Genomic DNA, 21766 nt, shown 5'->3' with positions numbered 1-21766 from the left:
GGTCCAGCCAAACCTAGACAATTGGATTGGAATCATTACAGCTATGCTGATGATACGCAGCTTTATATTACTGTGTCTCCTGATGACCTGGAGCTAGTTAATGTCCTTTTAAACTGTATTTTAGATTTTAATGGATGGATGGATGGCAGAGAATTTCCTACAGATTAACCAGGACAAAATTAATGTTGATGCATGACTTAATATATAGTAAAATAGAATACTGTAATGCTCTGCTCTGTGGTCTTCCCAAAAGTGTATTTCAAAACTGCAACTACTTCCAAACTCAGCTGCACGTATTTTGACGACACCAGTTTAAAAATGGATTCATTGGCTCACTGTGTGTTTCAGTATTGATTTTAAGGTTCGTTCATAAATGTCTTTATTGCCTTGGGCCTTCTGGTTTTATGGGCCCTGAGGTCCTCTGGTACCGGCCTTTTGGTTTTTCCTAAAGTCAGGACTAAAACCAACTATTAGGCCTCTTTCCAACACTACGGCCCTCCTCTATGGAACAGCCTGCCAGAGAACTTAAATGCTGCAGAGACTGTTGATGATTTTTAAAAAGTCTCAAGACAAACATTGCTTCATTAGTTCGGAGTCTCATGTATAAGAACAAAAACAACATAAACCTGGTTCTTGAGTATTAGAAGCTGCTTTTAATTAAGTATAAATCATAACAAATAATTTCTTTTTAAATTGGTCTGTTTTATTTTTGGATTAAGAGCCATCTTTATAGTTCAGCATTATATTCCCAACATAACTTGAACAAAATTAGAATTTTCCCCTTAAAATCCACAAATTCTTATTGGCCTTTTTAGGGTTAGCTTAATTCTGTTTATATGTGCTGTTTAGACTCAGATTAGGCAAAAATGCCTTAAAGATAATCCTATCAACAGGATATTAAAGCCTGTCACTCGACATCTTACACTGCACTGGCGCTCCTCAGTTGAGTGAAGCCGCTCCCCTGTTGTGAAATTTTAATTCAGCCAAAGCGGAGAGCAGCTGGATGTTAAAACTCCTCTCACAACATGTGCACCCACTGTGTTTTTCTGCTTTCATATCGTCTGCTGCCGTCAGCTTTTCTTTTATACACACTCACACACACTCTGGATCTGCCTCAGAGATGCTTGTGATTCCCTCTTTCTGTGTTTGTTGCTGCAACTCTGCCTGACATCCAGCAGACTTTTCAATCCTAAGATTTAGGAACATAATTTGATTTGATTGCAATTCAGAAAGCAGAATTGTTATTATAAACAAGTATAGATGTTTTTTGATTCATTCATTGTTTAGCTGATTGTAACAATCTAGATTTTCAATAATTAGTTTCTGCATCATAACGACTCTTCACTCCTCTTGTGAGAAGTGAACATGATTTTTGATCGTATGCTTTTATTTGATAAACAGATGAATTCCGTCATCAGAGCCGGCTTCTTTCAACTAAGAATCCTTTTTAAGGTCAAATTATCCCCCTCTTTTTCTGACCTTGAGAAAGCGATTCATGCTTTCATTTCCTTGAGACTGGACTACCGTTAGAGTTTTTATTCAGGTATGAGTCAGTCTCGCCTGAAGTTTGTTCAAAACGCAGCTGCTCGACTTTGAACACTCAAAAATGTGATCATATAAATTTGAGCTTTATCACTGGCTTCCAGTCCATTTTTAGAGTCTATTTTAAGATTGTTTTTAAGTGTTTCAATGAGCTAGAAGCCTCTTATTTTTCCAATCTTTTAGCACATCTTAAAACAAGACAAACCTGTACCACCAAAGGGAACGTGGATAACTATAGAAACGGAGCATTGGTTTAAAGGTTGCAAACACAAGTAACTGCAGGATGAAATTACCTCCTTTTTTTCTATCTTTTTTTTCTTTTTTGTTCTTGAGATAAAGATGGTCTGTTGCTAAAGGAGAAAACAGAGACAAACAATGGACCTCTTTCCTTAGTACTGGCTGCCACTCAAATATCTCCGTATCATTTCACTCAGGTGAGGTTCCTAAGTTAAGTTCCTGTTCGATCTGACCCTGTATATAATACTTTTTTTACTGACAGGTTTGTGGCTTTTCTAGTTCAGATCTTGAGAGCATTGTTCATTGCTGATGTGTTTCGACTTTCTCAGACTTCTGAGATGGACATCTTGTACTGACAGAGGTGAGATGTTGCCCAGGTTTTTGCTCATTATATTCAGTTAGGTTACACATTTAAGTTTTAATGTCACATTTTGTACTATTCCTTCATCTTTAGTTCTAGTCCTTATTTTCTATCACTTTAAAACACAACAGCAGCTGCACTAATTCTGTGTTGCAGCTCTTATTCTCGGGATTTGTGACACTGATGTGAGTGTGTGCCGGCTGACACGTCTCTGTGCTATGAGACAGGTTTTGTGAGCTGTGGGTGTTTCTCTGATTGATTTTGGCTCTCATGATTAAAAGAGAGAACTGAGCGTGGTCCTTTCTGTCATCAGAACAGTAACCACCCTGTGAGAGACGTGTTAATGAGTTTTTATCTCGTTCCATACTAATTAAGTTCTCAAACACTGATGACGTGATGATGTGTGGAATGATGATATGCATTGGTAAAATGGTAATTTCATGTTTCTAAAAATTCTTTTTTCAATCTAAATGACAAAGCGCAGCATGTGGCATTTTAGAAAACACAGATGCTTTCACCCACGCACCTTTAAAATTCCACAGCTTTTCCGAAGGTAGTCATTATCTCTGATGAGCTCTCTGTGGCCAATAACGAAGCACATTATTAGAAAATCTATTTTGAAGTTACATTTAGATTAATATAAACTATGTTTGGACACAAACATGAAAGATTTATTTCAGCTCTTCACCTGGCGCAGGAGTTAGCACCTTTTGTCTTTTCAGTCTTTCATATCAGCTGGCAGCCGCCCAATGCAACGGCAGCTTCATCTTCTGCAACTTCACTGCGGTAGCTGTTGATTAAGCACCTTGCTCAAGCACACCCCGGTGTGATTGAGTCTCCACCCTATCACACACACACACACACACACACACACACACACACACACACACACACACTCTCTTCACCTCTGTAACTCATCAGTCTGTGGCCAAATAGGATTATATGTTTTCTATTAACTAAAATACAAAAATTGAGACACAACCTTAAAAGGGATGCAGAGACTGAATCACCTTTGTCGCTATGCAACAGAGCACCTCGGTTGCAATCTAATTAGTATTATGTGATCTTCAGGAAAACAATATTGCTAATAAAAAAGAAACCAAAAAGGGTAGATTATGTCCCAAAAAAATAGAATTGAGTATAATTTTTTACTTGTGGATCATATTGACTGGCTGACAACAAAAATCAACTCACGATTTGGTAATCAATATTTTGATATTAAAAAAAGACCATATTACCCACTGATATTTATCAGTATCGTTTTATCAGCTGCATCTTTCTCCTCTTATGCAGTTCTGGATGTCTGCAGTGGCCACCACCATGCCCATCCCTTCCGGAGCCTTCATGCCGGTCTTCATACTTGGTGAGCAAAACCCCTCTTTGCTTTTGCATGCAATAGTTATTTCAGCTTAAGGATGTCTGAGATTATATTCTTTTTTTATATATCATGTATAGAGACTATTATCATCAACAGTTAGCCTTCATTTGAAAAAGAAATGAAGGGATTAAAGGGTCATTATTTTCTATCTGGTATATCTTTATCTTATCTTTTTCTCCACTCTTTGTGCATACACATTGAATTATGTATGTTTCTTTTATATATATCAAACTCTGGCCTTTGTACTGTCACTGTTGTGCAGTGTATTAACATTTTTACATATCAAATCACCAGGGATCCATGAAAAATTAAAAGATCCAGGGTTGCAGTTGCACGTTTTTCTGACTGTAGATGATTTTGAAAAAAATGCAGGATGCTTATTATGTGGCTCAGTAGTACATAAAGTAGACCTGAATGTTTTAATTTCAGTGCCCCTGTTTTGCTCTGAAAGATTTTTCCCAGACATGCAAAAATAAAAGCCAGATTCTTGGAGCTTCTTTGTGTGTTTGCATTTTTTGAATTGTTGGACCTTTTTATGTGTAGCCAGTATGTAGAAATTAGATCAAATATTTCAGTTGGATCAAAAGCTTTTCTTAACATGACTGCAGTTTGAAATGGATATTTTGGCCAGTTGCCTGCAAACCGCAATCACTTCACTTCCTGGCTGTATTTTGCAAGTGCGACCTTGTGTGTCCTCTGTCCTCATTATATCTCAGCTATTTAATGAAACCAAATTAAACCTTAAAGATATTGTGCAACACACCAGTATACAGTGGTTTGCTTTGTTGCATGATGTTTTTCTAAAGCAGATAAATCTGCTGGAAATCTTCTCTTTCAACTGATTTTCCATAATTTTGGCTCACTTGTAATTTACAGATGTAATTTAGATACCTTAATATACATGTTTTATTATAATTAAATATTGCAATGCTGACATGTAGAGTAAAATGCTACTGGATGTTTTTTCAAGGTCTTAATTCAAACATAAATTCATCTTTAGCTTTTCCTTTCTCTTGTAGGAGCTGCATTTGGCAGGCTGGTCGGTGAGATTATGGCCACCCTGTTTCCTCATGGGATTGTGTTCGATGGCATTCTGTACCGCATCATCCCCGGAGGGTACGCAGTCATTGGTTAGTCCCTCGTTTCTTGTATTAGCAATCTTTCCACTTATTTATCGCTTTTCACCAGTAACTCTGTTGTAAATCTCATTGTGAATATAGTTTGATAAAGACCAACATACCATGACTCCACAAATTACAATCATTATAAATCATGTGCAGTTGGAATTGCATACTTTAAAAGCCCATACCATCGAACTCTTACTATCAAGCTGTCAACTTCCTGCTCCCTCAGATTGTCAGCTGTGGTCGGCTGTCTTCTTCCTGTCAGCTGTCACTGGGCTCATCATCTCTCTCCTCTAACTACTTCTAACCTTATGTCAAACTCTCCGGCCCTCCAGTCGTTACTCATGTCAAATTGTCTTACTCCCCACCAAATCGTCTTAACCCCCCCACCCACACACACTCCTCCAGATTTCCATCCTCTCCTTCCTAGAGCTCCTCTGCCTTCCCATCAGAACATGTGGTCACTTTGCCTTGACAGTTAAATGTCACCGTTGGTTTGCTCTACTGTCACCTCAACCACTGACCCAGAAACGTGGCCTTCCTTCAGTCTCTCTCCAGCTGCCCCACAAAGGCCATCACTCCCCTTCATCCCCTGATCCCTCAGCTCTTTCCTGTCCTTTTTTTTTTAATTCTCAATGCTTTCTTCCTCTCAAAGTCTCTTTGTATTCCCATATTGATGCTAATGCTTCTAGTTAGTACGTACACATCTTATTCATTTTCTTTTTACTTTAGTCTGGTCTTTCACTCATTCTTATTCTACCCACAGCTTTTCTTTTTTTTCCACACATTATCCTTGTGATGTTTGATTCCCCTTTTTTCCCTGTATCTCTTTGATCTTATTTCTGTAAAGCTGACATTATTTCTCCATCCCCATTATCTTTACTTCTTTTGGTAAGCATTTCCCATTCTTCTCCCCCTAATTAGATTCTGCTTTTCGCTTTTTCATTTTACAATTTAACTATCCTCTTCATCGCTCTTCCGTACTCCCACTCCCATCCTCCTGTTTCTACTAACTTTTGCATATTTGCTCCTTAACTGTCCATGTACCCCTTAGTTTCCTTTTTACCGCACCTTTCCTTGCTTCCCTTTTCTTCCTTCCACCATCATCCATTTGCCTTTTCTCCCATCCTCCTCTCATCTGCCCATTTTTCTGACAGGAGCAGCAGCAATGACGGGAGCTGTGACTCACACAGTGTCAACGGCGGTTATCTGCTTTGAGCTGACCGGCCAGATCTCGCACATCCTGCCTATGATGGTAGCTGTAATCCTGGCCAATATGGTGGCCCAGGGCCTGCAACCCTCCCTCTACGACTCAATCATCCAGGTCAAAAAGCTCCCGTACTTGCCAGAGCTCGGCTTTGGACACATGAGGTTTGTGCTAACTTCAAATGTGACTTATTGGACACATATCAGACACCTTAATGCATTGCTCAGCATGTTATTAATACATGGATAGAATCACAACTCAAGCATCCTTTTAAAATGGAAATAAAAAGATAAAATGCATGAAAATGGATGAAATACCTTTCAGAAATGTGCTTGTATGGCTCTTTCTGACGGTGTTTGGTATTTGTTTCCAAGCAGTTGCATTCAAATATCTGTGTCCATTCTACAGCCAATACAACATCTTTGTGGGGGACATTATGGTGAGAAAAGTGAAGTTTATTTCTTCCCAGTCCACATACAGAGAAGTCAAACACCTCCTGGATTCCTTCTCACTCAAAACAATTCCCTTGGTAGACTCAAAAGGTAAAGGAGTTCATCATTTTATTTAAACACTGGAATTAATAAAATAATAGAACATTTTAAAAAGCAGTGACAAAAATTCAGTTATTACATCCGAAGGTTTTTAGACAACCTGTAATGAAGATGATCCTGCTGTGCCTCCTCATATCACCAACATCTGTGCAAAAATACTCCAAAGATGATATCCAGCCACCAAACTGGATGATTTGCAGCAGTTCTAAAGCAGCAACTTTGCTGTGTTGAACGCAGCAGTAGTCTATTATTATTTATACCCGAATTCCAAAAAAGTTAGGGTGCTGTGTTCTATTGGGAATAAAATATGGGTTGAGATTTGCAAGTCATTGCATTATATTTTGTTTACATTTTACACAGCATCCTGACTTTTTTTTGGAATTGAGGTTATACCTATTTTTTTTTCTTTAACAAAATTCATGTGCTGTGTGTTGTGTGTTTTGTTTTAGTTTCATGAATAAATTTTGTACATTTAAGCTTTTATTAATCATTTAAGCTTCATACATTGAAAACCAACACAGTTAAATGTCACATTTTCCTGAGGAGTTCATTTGTTACACTAAACAGTCAATCATAGGCACATTCTGCAGATGCACCTTAATTCTGTTGTACTTCTGTGCAACAACAAACTTTATATTTTAGACTTATTGACAAATCAGTGTATGACATATTAGACACTGAAAAGACTCCAGATGGTTGTCGGTTTTGTGCATAAAGACATCTAAAAAGAGAGTGCTTACTTTATTCATTAGAACTTTTTTCTGCTATAAAAACAAAAAGAAAAAAAAATCAATGAATTAATCAAAATCAAAATAGTAGTTTCGGTACATTGAGCTCTGTGTGGAAATCCAGTTAATCCCTTTTTCTTTTAGATTCTATGATCCTGTTAGGCAGCATTGACCGGTTGGAGCTTTTGGCTCTTTGCGATTGGTGGTTGTCACAAGAGAGGAGGCTCCTGATGCAGGTGAGAGCCGTTAAAGAGAACTCTAACATTTATGATTGTTTTATTAAGTCATAACTAGCATATATAATCAAGATTACTGGCTTCTTGGTTCTTGGCCGGTGTTCAATATCTTAAGAGAAAAGTTTGATTTCAAGATGAGATGATGGAAAGGATATTACTGATTAGTGCTTTAGACATGTTGTGGTTTTATTTCCAAATGTTCTTTCATCATGTCCACCCGGTTCCCAGGTGAAGCCTATCATACTAACCATTGCAAAGTTAAGTGCCCTTCAGTGGGTTGTTTGCTTCATAAAACAGATGTGTTATATCAGTAGTCTGCAAACATAATTGTAAATGCAATAATTGGCTTAATGGTTGACCTAAATTGCAAAAGAGGTTATGTTTAATTTGGATAATGATTGTGCCAGTAAATGAGGTTGCTTGAGTGCCTCATATATTTAGCTGAGACTGTTATGGAGTTACAGAAAAAGGAAAAGAAACAAAAGAGATGAAGAAAAATGAATATTTAAATATTATATGTATACTATATGTCACCTAAAGGCCTCTCAAATATTCTGTTGTGTTCAGTATGAGTGAGCTAGGACAGCTGGAACTAAAGCACAGGTGTTAAAGCATCATCAGTTCTATTTTTTTTTTTTTTTTTTTTTTTTTTTTTTTTGTGTTGTGACATAAAGTAATTCAGTGTATTAACATGTCTCTCTGGGTTCAGGGTCGCAGCCTGCAGGAGCAGAACCAGAGTCAGAAACACAGCTGGGAGTCCTTCGCCTTCGTAGATGAGGAGGAAGAGGAGGAGAGAGAGAAGGTTGGCTTCTGATTCGTCATATTTAGTATATTTTTTATGTAAATTTTTGCTGTTTAAATCTGACTCAGTTTTTATGCTACAAGTTTGCTTTGTTCATTAATATGGATTTAATTTTTAGCCATTTGATCTTCGAGTAAAACATATTTTACCGTGGAAAACCTTTTCACATTAGTTTTTCATAACCCTACGTTCATTTTTTCCTCTCTGAGAATGTTGAGAAATTTCAGTTCAAAATGTTGCATTTGCGAACTGCAGCTTCTCCAGAACTCTGCTGCTCGTATCCTGACTCGCACCTCTTCCTTTAAACATATATCCCCTGTACTTCAACAACTCCACTGGCTCCCAATAAAATACAGAATCAGCTATAAGTTACTGGTCCTCACTTTCAAAGGTATTCACAATCTCGCCCCTCCTTATCTGTCTGATCTCCATATTGCCACTCCCTCCCGTGCTCTCAGGTCATCCCCCTCCGTTCACCTCACTGTTCCCCCGGACATGGTCTGTCTACCATGGGGAACAGAGCCACTGAAGGCTCTGCTCCCCAGCTCTGGAACTCACTCCCATCTGAGATTCGGAACATCAACTCTCTGCCATCATTCACATCTGCACTCAAAACCCACCTGTTTAAACTGGCCTACTCCCTATAAATCATGTAAACTGACTTTTTTTAACTCTTATGTAATTTATTTTTATTTACCTTTTATTTATTTTTCCTTTTGTGTATGGTGACCTTGGGTTTAGAAAAGCGCCAAGAAATAAAATGTATTATTATTATTATTATTATTATTATTATTTCCTTCATCTTGTTGCTCTGGCACATTGTACCATCAAGATACTACAGTAGCCCAGCAGGTACAAACCAAACTGTAGCTATTTGTCGCTGTTGTGCATTTTTCTTGCGGTCGCCGCAGTTTTTCCAGCACACTTGGAAAGGGAGTGTGAAGTGAGGGGTTGTAAATTGTAACTCATACCACCAGATTTAACTACACCCTACATGCCAGACCTATAACTGTGATTTACTAAGTTATATCTTTCTATTTTCTGCAGGGCAGTCCTGCTCAGGAGGAGAGAAATGGACCCCTGCCTCCTCCAAAACCTCAGGAGCCTTCATCAAACCACACCGCCCCTGCTCCTGGTGAGTTGAGGGGACTAAACGGTTATTGGTCATACATTATGTGTATAATATACACTGTAATTGTCTTTCTGTTGCATTTTGCCCCAGCTGCTTCAAAATAAAAGGGTACTTGTGCTTTGATAAATGACCACCCACTAAATATGACGAAGTCTGCAAAGCTGCCGTGAGGTTAGCTGTTTATCTACATGTGAGCCCACAAATCTGTCAGTCTAGCTGAGGACCACCAGTTTAATGATCAATTCCATAAATTAAACTGCAACTTCTGATCTCTTTTTCATAACTCTGTTTCACATGATGGGCTAAGGGGCATGGTGGTGAGACCTTTCGGATCAGTATTGATTCCTTTTGACATGTTTTTCTCACTGCCGTGATGTAATAAGATTTATTCTTTGCTATGTCTTCCTTCCTTTTCCTCAAAAAATGATCTGCAGAAATGACTAAGCATTTAGTCAGACCCCAGATGGCGGATGAGGTTCATAGGGTTTTCATGACACTTACTGGTGTTGAACACATTTGACATTTAACTAAATTATACGTGTGATATAACACAATGTATAAAACAGCAACAAGGGTCCAAAGATGCAGACGCCAAAGGATTTTAGGCTCTTTAGGTGTGTTTCTTTTGAGGTCTTTAGATGCACATTTTGAATTAGCATTTTAAATGACCAATGATAAAAATCCACAAAAGTCCGCTGTATCTTGTAGTTACACCAGTGTCCTTCTACCTGTTGAATAAAAACTCAAAATCAACTATTCTCATATTATTTCAGCATTTCACAGTTAAATGAATTTGTGCAAACATGTTTGTTTCACTGCATTTAACAGATGCCAAACAATCAGAGTGAATAATCTTACATCAATGACTGAAGGTTTGGCAGCATATCAACAGAAGTATCCAGGTGGTGCATCTCTTGTGGCAGAGTAAACTTGTCAGTAGCCTGTCACACTCAACAACAGACTCTCTGTCATTGAAATGGTATCCAGGCAACAACAATAAAGGGTTTCTTTGGGTCTGCAGGCTCTTGTAATTCCATTTGCAGTGAGGTTATTTTCTCCAAAAGCTGCATTTGTATAATTTATTGACTTTTATCCACTTCACCTCTTTTTTTTCACTCAACTTGCAGAAAAAGGTCCTCTGCAGTCTGTGAGGAAAACTCTCCGAAATCTCTTCACTTCCAAGAGCAGACCATCAGAAAGAGAGTCACAGGTGTGTTTCTGTGCACTTCTTATTGCATATTATATTTCTGCATTTCTTGTCTATTCAAGGCTTTGTTCAGTTCCATTTTTATGCATTTCTGCACGACTCACGGTTTAATATCTTTGGAGGTCTCTACACCTTTTGGAGACCTTTCAGTTATTTTAATTATTTCATGTCATGAAACATTTGAATTCAAAAACTATCCCATCCTTTGGTCCAAGCTACAACAAAAGCATACCTTCATAGAGCCACTGCACTCATAACAGGTCTGCTCTTTATTCAGGTCGATGCAGTACAAATTTATCTGATTGCCAGAAGTTCATGAATACACAACTTCCTTGTTCTTAATGCCCCCAAGTCAGGCATATTTCTTTAAACCCTTTCTCAGATGGAACATGGGAAGCCTTGTATTTGAGGCAGAGTTTATTGTATTCAGCCCAGCAGTGAGTCTGACTCACAGGAGGAAAACAAAACATGTCACCTGCAGGAATGAAAACTGCACTGTGTGCAAGTGTATGCTTTTAATCCTTCAGGAGCACAATTTAATTTCAAATTTGGGTTGTGAATTGCCAGTTTGATTATCTATTACATTTTTGGAGTCAGTCCATTCCTCCATGGGGAGTGTTTTTAACATCAAGCACATTTGTACCAGCTGGAAATCAAACAGATGCACGGTGAAATATTCCCACCTGCAAGCCAACCATTAACATTTCTAATATCTGGAATTAACAGTGTGCCAGCATGTTGTTAACTCTTGAAGGTGAAATGTTAGTGTACTAATAAACACTCAAATTGGAATACATCCACTTTTTTATTAATTTTACTCGTGTTTGCTGGAAGAAAAAAAGTGATCTCTTGGCTAGAACTCTCATGGCGGATATATTCTTTGATTAAGATGTTTTTATGTTTGTTCCTTCAAGGATATGAACAGTCAGGCTGCGAGTGAATGAATGTGTGAACCACCTCTAATAAATTCAGTCCAAAGAAAAATGGGTCACAACAGGTGTTGGCCTAAATTTCACCTGCTGCATCCAGTTAACTCACAAAGCTGCAGGATGTACAGAAGAAGCAAACAAACTGAATAAAAACAATGGTTGATGAAATTTAAAATTAATTCAGTGTCTTTTTTATTATTACTGTTAAACTGAATATAATTTTTTTTTTTTTTTTAATGAGTTCTGCTTTAGGTTACTGTCCCTTTGTTTCTCTGTTATCAGATTTACATGAGATTTAGAGGGGACATCATGTTGCAGAGAGGACACTGTTTTTAGAAAATCTCTTACAGAAAATATTGTATTTTTTCTTCTTATCCCCTCCAGGAGTCCAGCGCCCCTCCTCTGTCAGACAGTATGACACCAGATGAGGTAATGATGAAAAACATTCTGATTATTTTTGGCTGCTTGAATATTTGCTGAATAATTATCAGTCCACTCTGATATGCTGAGTCACTAAATATCATTTAAGTCCAGGATTTTAAGGTGGAAACAATTGTCTTCAAGTAATTTTAGAATTACATACATAATTCAATTTACCTCTGTTAGATTGAGGTAATCTCTATCTCTCTGTCAGCTAATTTACTTAATAAAGGTAAATGTACTTAAATGTTTAGATATTAGAAGACAACATTTGCCACAATGAGAGGGAAGTAATTTTTAAAATGAGGGGTTTGAATGCCCCTGGAAGTATTATTCAGGTAAAAATCCGACTTGCTATGAGGACGCTGCAGGTGGCATTCTCAACCTGTCCAGTCAACTCGACCAGCAGCACAGATCACTTTAGAATTCCAAAACATCAGCAGAGACCAGATGAGCATGTTGAACAAGTGTACCTGTTCAGGGAAGGAGTAAGCCAACAATTCAGTTAAGCCCAAATTTCAGAGAAATCAAAAAGCCAATTAAATTCTGAAAATGCAGATATTTGCATGTCTTAACTTATTTAAATAAATGAAGTCAGAATATTATTACTTGAAGGATTAAAGGACTCAGCAGGATTTAGAAAAACTTGCCCATGCATTTATCTTTAGTAGACTGAACTACTGTAACGCTGTCCTCACAGGTCTTCCCAAAAAGTCCATCAGACAGCTGCAGTTAGTCCAGAACGTTGCCGTTCATGTCCCCAATAAGACCAGGAAAGTAGATCATATAACTTCAGTCCTCAGATCTTTACACTGGCTTCCTGCTGTTCAAAGAACTGACTTCAAAATCCTGCCAATAGTTTACAAAACACTGAATGGTTTAGGGCCAAAATACATTCAGGATCTTCTGTTTCTTTATGAACCAACCAGATCCCTCAGGCCATCAGGGTCAGGTCTACTTTCTGTTCCCAGAGTCAGAACTAAACATGGAGAGGCAGCGTTCAGCTTTTATGTTCCTCACATGTGGAACAAACTTGTACATGAAATAAACTATTGGGCATTCACTGGTTTGATGTAAATAATATCTATGTGAATGGCATTGAACTATTTTTTTTAAATATAATGAGCCAGAATTTTTAAAAGATTAGTTTATTTTTATTTATTTCCACAAGCGCAGCGAAGGCAGTGTCCTCCCCTGCAGTCCTCTACTGTCTGCCACTTTCCTCTATTCTTCCTGGCACCCTCCCAAATTGCCCCCATAACACCTCTCTGTAATTCTGCAAGACTTCTGCCGCTGTCACAGCAGGCCGATGCTTGTAGGTAAAATCCATAGAGAGGCTAAAAGGTGTCAGACACCCTAAATCTCAGGAGGAAGAGCGGGACATGCAAGGACGCTACATGAGTTTCAAGGTTTTCCACATCTGAAACCCTTCCACTAGTGAACTACCTACCCCCTTCCACACACACTGTTTAAGCACACACCTTGAATTTCACCCGCACATACAGAGCTAAATGTTGATGATTTATCTAACACTTGTTGTTGTTGCCTGGTATATTTAATTAAATGCTTCGTGACTCATGATAAACAAGTATTAATGTTTCCCTGTGGCTGAACTCAGATTTGAATAGAATGTTTTCTCTCATCGGGAGCGTGAATCCCAGCCTCTGCCAGACATTTCATCTCTGTGACCTTGCTATTTATTTGCTGCTGCAGATCAAAGCCTGGGAAGAGGCGGAGATGGACAAACCGATGGAAATCGATGAGATACGTGTTGACCCTTCCCCTTTCCAGCTGGTGGAGAGAACATCGTTACACAAGGTTGGTGGAGAGAATGTAAATATTAAAGTCCTGTTTCTATGCTGTAATGGAATTCATATAAAAACAGGAGTGTGGAGTAAATTTTCTTTCATTGGAACTTTTTTAATTTTTCTGTTCCGACAACATAATCTGCAACAAAATTAAATATCTGAATTTAATAGAAAAACAATTTGAAGAAAAGTTTGTATTTGATCTGAGGAGTTACACAAGCAAAGAAGAAAATTAAGATTTCAGCCCTTTGAGCATTCATCAGGCCTTTTGTTGATGAGTGCACTTGCTGCACCTTAAATTGTTTTCTTCCTTAACATCTCATTCAGTGAAGGATGGTGCTAACCTTGACAGAGGGAGACTGTAGATGAAAAAGACTCAGCGAGGACTAAATTTTATACACAGTGTTGTCTAACCAAATGGAGAAAGGCACAAAAGCTTTCCATTTACTTACTGGGAATTGTACTTTCCCATGTCAGTCAGTTGATTGGTTGTTGGAGTGCATCATCACATCAAATTTGTTGGAGAAAACCCTGCTGACTTAAATTAATCTTTGTGAAGATATTTAACGAAGATATTGGGCAAAGGAACAATACTGGATCAGTTTGTTTAAACTGAGCTGAAATGTTGCTATGTTTGTTAAAATACTGGATCTCACAAGCCATCTGTAGATCAACATGACTCTTCAATGCCTCACACATCAACGAGGAAAAAGTGCCATCTTACATCCACTCCCACAAGCTACATTTAAAGGTGCAGTGTGTAATAAAATCAAGGGTCAATACTGAATAACTATTATTTTTTATTCTATTAGACTGCCTTTTATAACTACTTGGTTTGGGTATACATACATAGCAGCTGCCATATTTGTGACATCATTTTTACTACGGTGTCTCTGAATGGACAAACAACCCTGTGTGAAGTGAGAACTGTCTGAGCTTTGAAACTGCAGCACTGGCTTTGTTTGATAGGTGTTAGAGCATCGTTTGGGATGAGTTACGCCTTAAAAGGCACAAAGAAGGAGACAGTACACATGTACACAATTTTGAAAAAGTTACCTGTAGTACAGTCATCACTGCACCTGAGGCCACTGGATCCACTTGCAGAAGAAAACATGTTTGGAAGAGTTTTGGTCACTGTCTACAACTGTGCTTGGCATTTAAAATCATCACTATGCCCATCTTTACCACTGGATGTCAGTAATTCTGACACACTGTACCTTTAATAAACAAGTTCATAAGCTAAGGGCAGCCTTACTGCTGTCACTCCTCAGGATAATCTAGTTAAGTCCATGTGTGGAGTTGTCTGTGGTAATAAAGCTGATTCGGATGAAGAAATTTAAGAGCTTCCTGACTTCGTGCTCAAGAAAAAGAAAAAAAAAACAACAACTACATCCTTTTGAACACAGTAAAAACACTAAAAGCAACAATTGTATTTGGAAAAATGAATCAACTCCTAAATAAAGTTATTCCACAAGAACACTACAAATGGGACTTTGACAGCTTAACAACCAAAGTGGTAAAATCACAACCCCGTCACAAACACGTACCGGGGTTGAATGTGACTGGGTTGTGATTTTTGCTTAAAATTCCTGCTGCTCTACATACTGAATGCCAATGAGAGAGAGCACATGGCATGCATGAGATTCAGAATTATTATATATTTTTGACATAGCAAACATACCTTTTTAATAAATAATAGTTTTGAATAATTTTTTTTCTGCACAATAGACCACATACAGCTAAAAAGGTCAGAGGTATTTAAACCAATTTCAGTGAATAACTCAAAGATTTGTGCTTCTGGACAGTGAATCCCATACTATTGGAAAGCTTGTTTGTGGGATGAGCAGCAATGGGTTGAGTTTGTGGGTTGCACTCATTAAAAACTTGCCAAATCTTCTCTGCCATGGCCAAGCAGCTTATTCTGCTATTTACTTTTGTTTGGTGTTTTAGCTTCTGCCTCATTTTAACATTAAAATGTTAAAATGGTGCGTAAACCTGTTGGAAACCTTCCTAATGATTTCCGACAGATTTTTAAGGTGGGATATTTTCTTCCATGTTAATCAGTGCATGAGTTGATGTTGTAATCAATTACCAACCTGTTTGTTGTTAATTTCACTCTTGCATAAAATATTTTTAGTGCTGACTAGATCTTTTAGTGCAGATATTGTTTTGAATTTCAGCTAGAATGTGGTTATTTTGTCAGCTGGAATATATGTCCTGGTGCGTTCAGGGGGCTTATACTTGCGGTGACTGGGCATTGGTCTTGGTTAGAGACCAGTATAGTTTCATTTTGGTTTTACTGCATGAAAATTGAAAACCAGCACTCACAAATGACTTGTTTATTTTAAGACAGAAATGTTCTGTAATACATTTTATGATAGCTCTAACACTGGCATTATTCATATGCAAAAAGCCCCAAAATGAGCTCTTTACAGCTACTTGGTTATAAATATTTTCTGGATTCACTGTACAAATTTTGGTATTTCAACAAAAATGCTGAAAATGTGTTATTTGTTCAGTGCTTACACATACCTATTTGTTATTTTTTGTTAATCTTTATTGTGCAATTGTTGCGATTTGAATCACATTATTGTTATTCTGACAAATCTTAAAGTGATCCAGGATTTGCAGGCATTTGCGGGATGCTGCAGCTTGTAAATACCTTCCACCATTATTATGTTTATTTCTTAATTTTTTTTTTCTTCAGTATGATTTCATTTTCAAGGTTAATACTCAGAATATTGCATTTATTCATGTGCAAAATAGGCCTTGTGATTGAGATGTGCTGATGCATACAAAGAGCTCATCCACAGTGTGACCTCAGCTGGGTTATGAACAGAATGTGCATGCAGACACAGTCAAGGACTTTCTCTTTCTGTTTTTTCACCTGCAGCCTGGAGCCAGTTTGCTTTCATCTCCCTGCTTTTGTGTCTAGACAGAGCTGACAGAGAACCACTGGGTTTTTAAATAATCTGAAGCAACATATAGACAAATGTAAAAAGGCTGTTTTGGAGTGAGATACGTTGACTGATTTTCACCCTGTCTCCACAGACCCACACATTATTCTCGCTGCTTGGACTTAGTCATGCTTATGTGACCAGTATCGGCAAACTTGTGGGGGTAGTGGCATTAAAAGAGGTAAGAATAATAACTTATATTCTTTCCCCTCCCAAACACACTGATCTGTCTGCCCAAACTCAGAAGAATATCTTTACATGTGGTCTTGATTTTATTGGTAAACACCACATTACCATGAAGACATCCTGTCAGTTTATCAGTGGTGGTGATACAGGAACAGTTCAGCTCTTATAATGAACTATTTAAACTAGCTCCTGTACAGCTGACAGCAAAGTAAAGGATATGAGACCATTTGTAGAAACTCTACCACAGATATTCAGGTAGAAGCTGCAGCTACTGAGAGGTCAACAGAGCAACCTTCTCTTTAGACTTTAGCACAAACAGCTGAGGACACAGTCAGGAAGGGTGTGGTCAGACAAGCTACCAGGCTGGACCACAGCAGCATGACCCACCACAGCTTTCCCCTGCTGTGAGTGTGTGCTAGAAACACATCATTAGGGCTTGGCACGGCACAGTGTGGCGAAAACAAACAACTTAAAAGGATGCAAAACCTCTAATACTGTTTGAAGGTCACCTAGAAACAAAAGTGTAAGCAGCAAGCCTCTTGAATGGAATTGTTCTTCATTTGTTTGGAGTTTTATTTTATTTTATTTTATTTTATTTCTCATCCAGTGTCATTTCCTCCTTTTTTCAAACCCTTTTGTCCATTTTTCATTTTTCCCACTGTCTCCTTCCAGTATCCAGTTAATGGTTCCTTATCATTTCTTAATCACCCTTGTTTTTTTTAACCTTTTTTTCCTGTCCTGACTTCCTAATTTCCTTTCCCAAACCTTTCCTTCCACACCCAGCTTCAGAAAGCCATCGAAGGCTCCACACGCTCTGGTGTGCGGCTCCGCCCTCCTCTGGCCAGCTTTCGGGACGTCAGCAACCACAAGTCTGTCCCTAAACCTCCACCTTCTTCCACTGCTCCTTCCTCTCCTTCCTCCACTTCTCCTCCCTCACCTCAGATTGTCCCAGAGCCTCTCCCTTCCTCACCACCCGACCACCCCCTGTCTCATCACAATCAACATAATCATGATCAGCCGCATCCCCAGGAGGATGAAACGGAGGTGTGGATTGAGGGTGTGACTCGGGAGGTGGAGGAGAGCAGCAGCAGCAGCACTTCAGGCAGCAGCTCAACTAGCAGACGATACAGCTACAGCAGCAACCTCACCCTTCCTCCGTCCTCCACTCCTCCTCCTGTCCCTCCTCCTTCTACTCCTTCTTCTCCTTCGTCTTCCATCCCTCTTTCCAACCTGAGGCCCACACAGGGACTCTTCGAGGGAGATGAAGACAGTGATGATGAGCCGATGGTTTAGCTTTTAGCTGTTTTTTTTTTATAATGGAAAACTTTTTTTAAAGGCTTGATTTTTTTTTTCTTCTATTCTTAATGTGTTGCTTGTGTCTTTGGACATCCATTTACCTCTTTCTATTAAGCTGTTAAACATTCTGTCAAAATCTTCTCCTGAACAGTGTTTAAATACACTTATATCCACTCTGCCCACCCAGTCTCCACCTATTCCTCTATAGATCTCCGTAACTGTTTTGCTTCTCGTTCATTCTCGCTCTCTCCCAGTTCTTTTTTTTCTCTTCTCAGACATTTCATGTACTGGTGAAACTCTGAGATTGTTGCCATAGGAATGAGTCTAAAGCAGCGTCAACTGAGAAATAAATAAATTATTCTTATTAATAATAATAAGAATACAAATATCAATAATAATAATTATTTTTACTTTATTATTCCCAAATGGGAAATTAGGCTCTGCATTTTACACATCTGTAGTTGTCTTTACTAGAGACCAGTCAGCTGCCCTATGCCAGCACCTGGAGAGCAGTTGGGGGTTGAGGGTAAATAAGGGCATGATGTATTGTTGTCATTTTCTTTGTAGCATTTAGAAATAGTCTGTTCTCTGCCTCTAAACACTATCCATCATTTATCCTTAACAACTGTTGAAAAGGAAGAAAAACCTTTGCTGCACAAAACAGAAGTGAACCTATGCATTAGTTCTGCACTACCTGAAAGTTTATGTCTTAAAAGTTTTTTTTTTTTATTATTATAACTTGCAACAGACCATTTAGGTAGCAGCGAAGTAATGCAACTGCTAAGTCTACAGTAGAAGATTGGCCAAAGCCCCACAACAACCTCCAAACTGTATGTTGACCTTGTAGGTGCAGCCTCCGAGCTCATCTCATCATGCTCAAGTTGATAAATGAAGCAGCTAAAGGCAGCTGACAACAGCTAAACCTTTCCACACAGATGCTTTTTTCCCCTCTGGTTTTCCAAACAAGGAAGCCTCCCAGAATTTACCCAGAATCTCTCATGATGACTACTTTGAATCATTTCTAACCACGATGGTGCACAGACAGAAACATTCATCTGTCATTGTGACAATGAACCACCGCTGACGTTTTGTCACATAACATTTATATATGTGTTAAACTTGAAGACTAGAAGTGTTGACACACTGATATTTTGATTCAAGCTTTAAATGAACTTGATAAATGCCTTCATTAGCACATCCATGGCCTTGTTATGTCATACAGGCTGTTCGTGTAAGGTTTCCCTGAGTTGAATAAAGCCGGAGTGACTATTAAAATGTGTAGTTTAAGAAGTAGTTCCCAGTGGAAATGTAACTGAGATTTTTAAAACAATTACTTAAAATGACATTTTCTTTTAAAACACAAATTGTTTTAATCTCAAGTCACATGGGGTTATATAATGTGCCTCCTTTTTAAAATCCTGATTCAGAGAAGTTCTTCAGTTTGCTCTGATTAAAGTAAAAATGAAGACTAGAAAGTGAGGAGGCTCTAAAACAAGATATCACTGCTGCCACATCAGCAAACATTAGCATATCCCGACACACAGGACAATCAAATAGTTCACTGTAGCAGCTTATGAACCTGCAATAAAATTCAAAGTCAGTTTAAAAAAAACTTGAAGCTTGAAGAATTTAAGTTTTTCTATATCTCAATATGTTCAACACAGCAAGCAAAACCTTAACATTGAGTTGATGGATTTAATATTATCATAAAAAATATAAATTTGTCACCAAACATTTGATTGATAGACTGTTATTTCCTGGTAAAGTATAAAATGTATTAAAAGTTATTAAATCAGCAGACCATTCATGAAATATACCCATCTCTTCTTTCACTGTTCTCTTGTCTCAATCTTAAATCCTGGAGTCAGTTTCTCAGGTGCTGCTGTAAAAGTCTTTAAACCTGCCATTTTACCAAAGCTTTTCTCTGTTCATATAAAATGTTTCTGTTTCTTAAGGAGGTCTTTGCTCTCTACACGTCTTTTGTCCTTTGTCTAAGGCTGTGGTAATACATTCATTTATTTATATATTTATTAATTTATTGGTGTTTTAATAGAGTCAAATGCTATCTCCACATTTATGAAACTGTGAACAATGTGGCTAAATAAATTTTAATGCTAAATATTTAATTTGTCATCTGGTGCTTGAATGTGACCTTTTTTTTATTCCAGCTAGGCTTGTTTTAAGACAGAGCAGGGGGCAGGGAGAGGCACTTTTCTAAATCCACAGAAAAAGATGTTTCCTCTTTCTTCAATCAGCTGGATCGGCAACTGATTTAAGGTATAGGTAAAATACTTACCTTTGCTTCAGACAGATCACGATTTTTACATTTCATTTTCAGTACAATGGTATGCACAAATCTGCCAGAATTTGGGAGGAACAATCCTCATAGATTGACACATTATATTTTAAGACTTTAGGTAATTATTTTTTAACATCATAGTGCTGCATCCATGACAAATGATGACAAAATGTAAAATGTGTGTAGTTGAGGTCAAACAGGAGATAATGACTACAGATTATAGCAAAAAGGAACAAAAACCATGGCTGTCTTATCTTAATCACACTTTTTTTTAACTGTTGTATTCAAAGCTCTCCTAATGAGGCATCTTCGTCTGTGTCTAAATAATAAACTGAGACAACAGAGTTCAACGTTATCTAATAAAGGAGCCATTTTTCCCACCTTTCCCACCAGATAAACATAGTTTAGAGCCGCAAAACCCATCACTCAAGTCCAAGAATAGATATATTAGAATATATTGAATGAATGATTCTTAGTCTCCATTTGTAAACAGAGCTTACTATCTCCTTGCAACAAAACCTAGACATGACTTATATTAAATTTGTTTGCATTAGTCAGCTTACCACAGAAGTTCAGTACTTTTTTTTTTTTTTTTTTAAATCATCTTCAGCTTGGTACTTTTCAGCAAATGCTGTTTCTTGCAAATGTCTTTCAAAATGTTTGTTCTTGGCACAAATCACACCTATGATGAAACCAGCATCGTTGGCAATAAATGCAAATTGATCTATCCACACAGAATTACACTCTGGTTTCCTCTGGAGCCCAGTAGGACGGTCGAAGGAGCCTCATGTGGCTCAAGCGCCACAGTTTGCAGATCCCTGACCTAAGATGGTAAAGTTTCCTATGTTTTAAGCCACCCTACATTTCAATATATATTGTGAGGGAAATGGGAAAGTAGAAATGTGTAAACACAAATGGAAAACTATATGAGGCAAAAACACAGTTTGTGTAGTTCTAAAAAGTTTTCTTGTAATTTTAGGTAGTCTTCAGGAATAGTTCTCCAGGCATCTTAAAGGACTTTCCAAAGCTGCTCTTTGGATATCTTCTGCCTTTTGTTCTGCTCTCTGTCCGGATGACCCCACACTACTTCCCTGAGACCTGCTTGCACTGATATGTAGTCCAATTTGTTTCATTTGGCATATCTCAGCCTTTTCTCCCTGTTTCCACAAAAATGCCTTTTTGATGGCCACCCTTCTGATGAGGATAATAGCAGATGGATCAACTTAAGCTCTAGATGTATCTCTCAGATTTGTCAGATTTTTTTCCCTATTTCTTAAGGACATCACTTCCAGGTACTGTTGAGCTGCTGTAGACATGTTTTATAAGCCCTGCTACTTTTTCAGCCCTCCACATGTCCAGTTTTGAC

At 38.1% G+C, this 21766-nt stretch overlaps 1 protein-coding gene across 1 annotated transcript in view; it reads left to right on the top strand.

Moving 5' to 3' along the window:
* Positions 1 to 20222, top strand: part of clcn1a (chloride channel, voltage-sensitive 1a) — a 45894-nt gene extending 25672 nt beyond the window's left edge. The window contains exons 12-23 of the mRNA XM_042011623.1: positions 3434 to 3503; positions 4538 to 4648; positions 5800 to 6013; positions 6258 to 6391; positions 7273 to 7364; positions 8074 to 8166; positions 9214 to 9301; positions 10426 to 10508; positions 11819 to 11863; positions 13568 to 13672; positions 16714 to 16800; positions 17589 to 20222. Of these exons, the coding sequence (XP_041867557.1) occupies positions 3434 to 3503; positions 4538 to 4648; positions 5800 to 6013; positions 6258 to 6391; positions 7273 to 7364; positions 8074 to 8166; positions 9214 to 9301; positions 10426 to 10508; positions 11819 to 11863; positions 13568 to 13672; positions 16714 to 16800; positions 17589 to 18098 (1632 nt within the window). The 3' untranslated portion in view covers positions 18099 to 20222. The remainder of the gene's footprint in view (positions 1 to 3433; positions 3504 to 4537; positions 4649 to 5799; positions 6014 to 6257; positions 6392 to 7272; positions 7365 to 8073; positions 8167 to 9213; positions 9302 to 10425; positions 10509 to 11818; positions 11864 to 13567; positions 13673 to 16713; positions 16801 to 17588) is intronic.
* The last annotated feature ends 1544 nt before the right edge of the window (positions 20223 to 21766 follow it).

The sequence above is a fragment of the Melanotaenia boesemani genome, chromosome 17, assembly GCF_017639745.1.
Source record: "Melanotaenia boesemani isolate fMelBoe1 chromosome 17, fMelBoe1.pri, whole genome shotgun sequence".
NCBI lineage: Eukaryota > Metazoa > Chordata > Actinopteri > Atheriniformes > Melanotaeniidae > Melanotaenia > Melanotaenia boesemani.
This window is presented reverse-complemented; position numbering and strand designations above follow the sequence as displayed.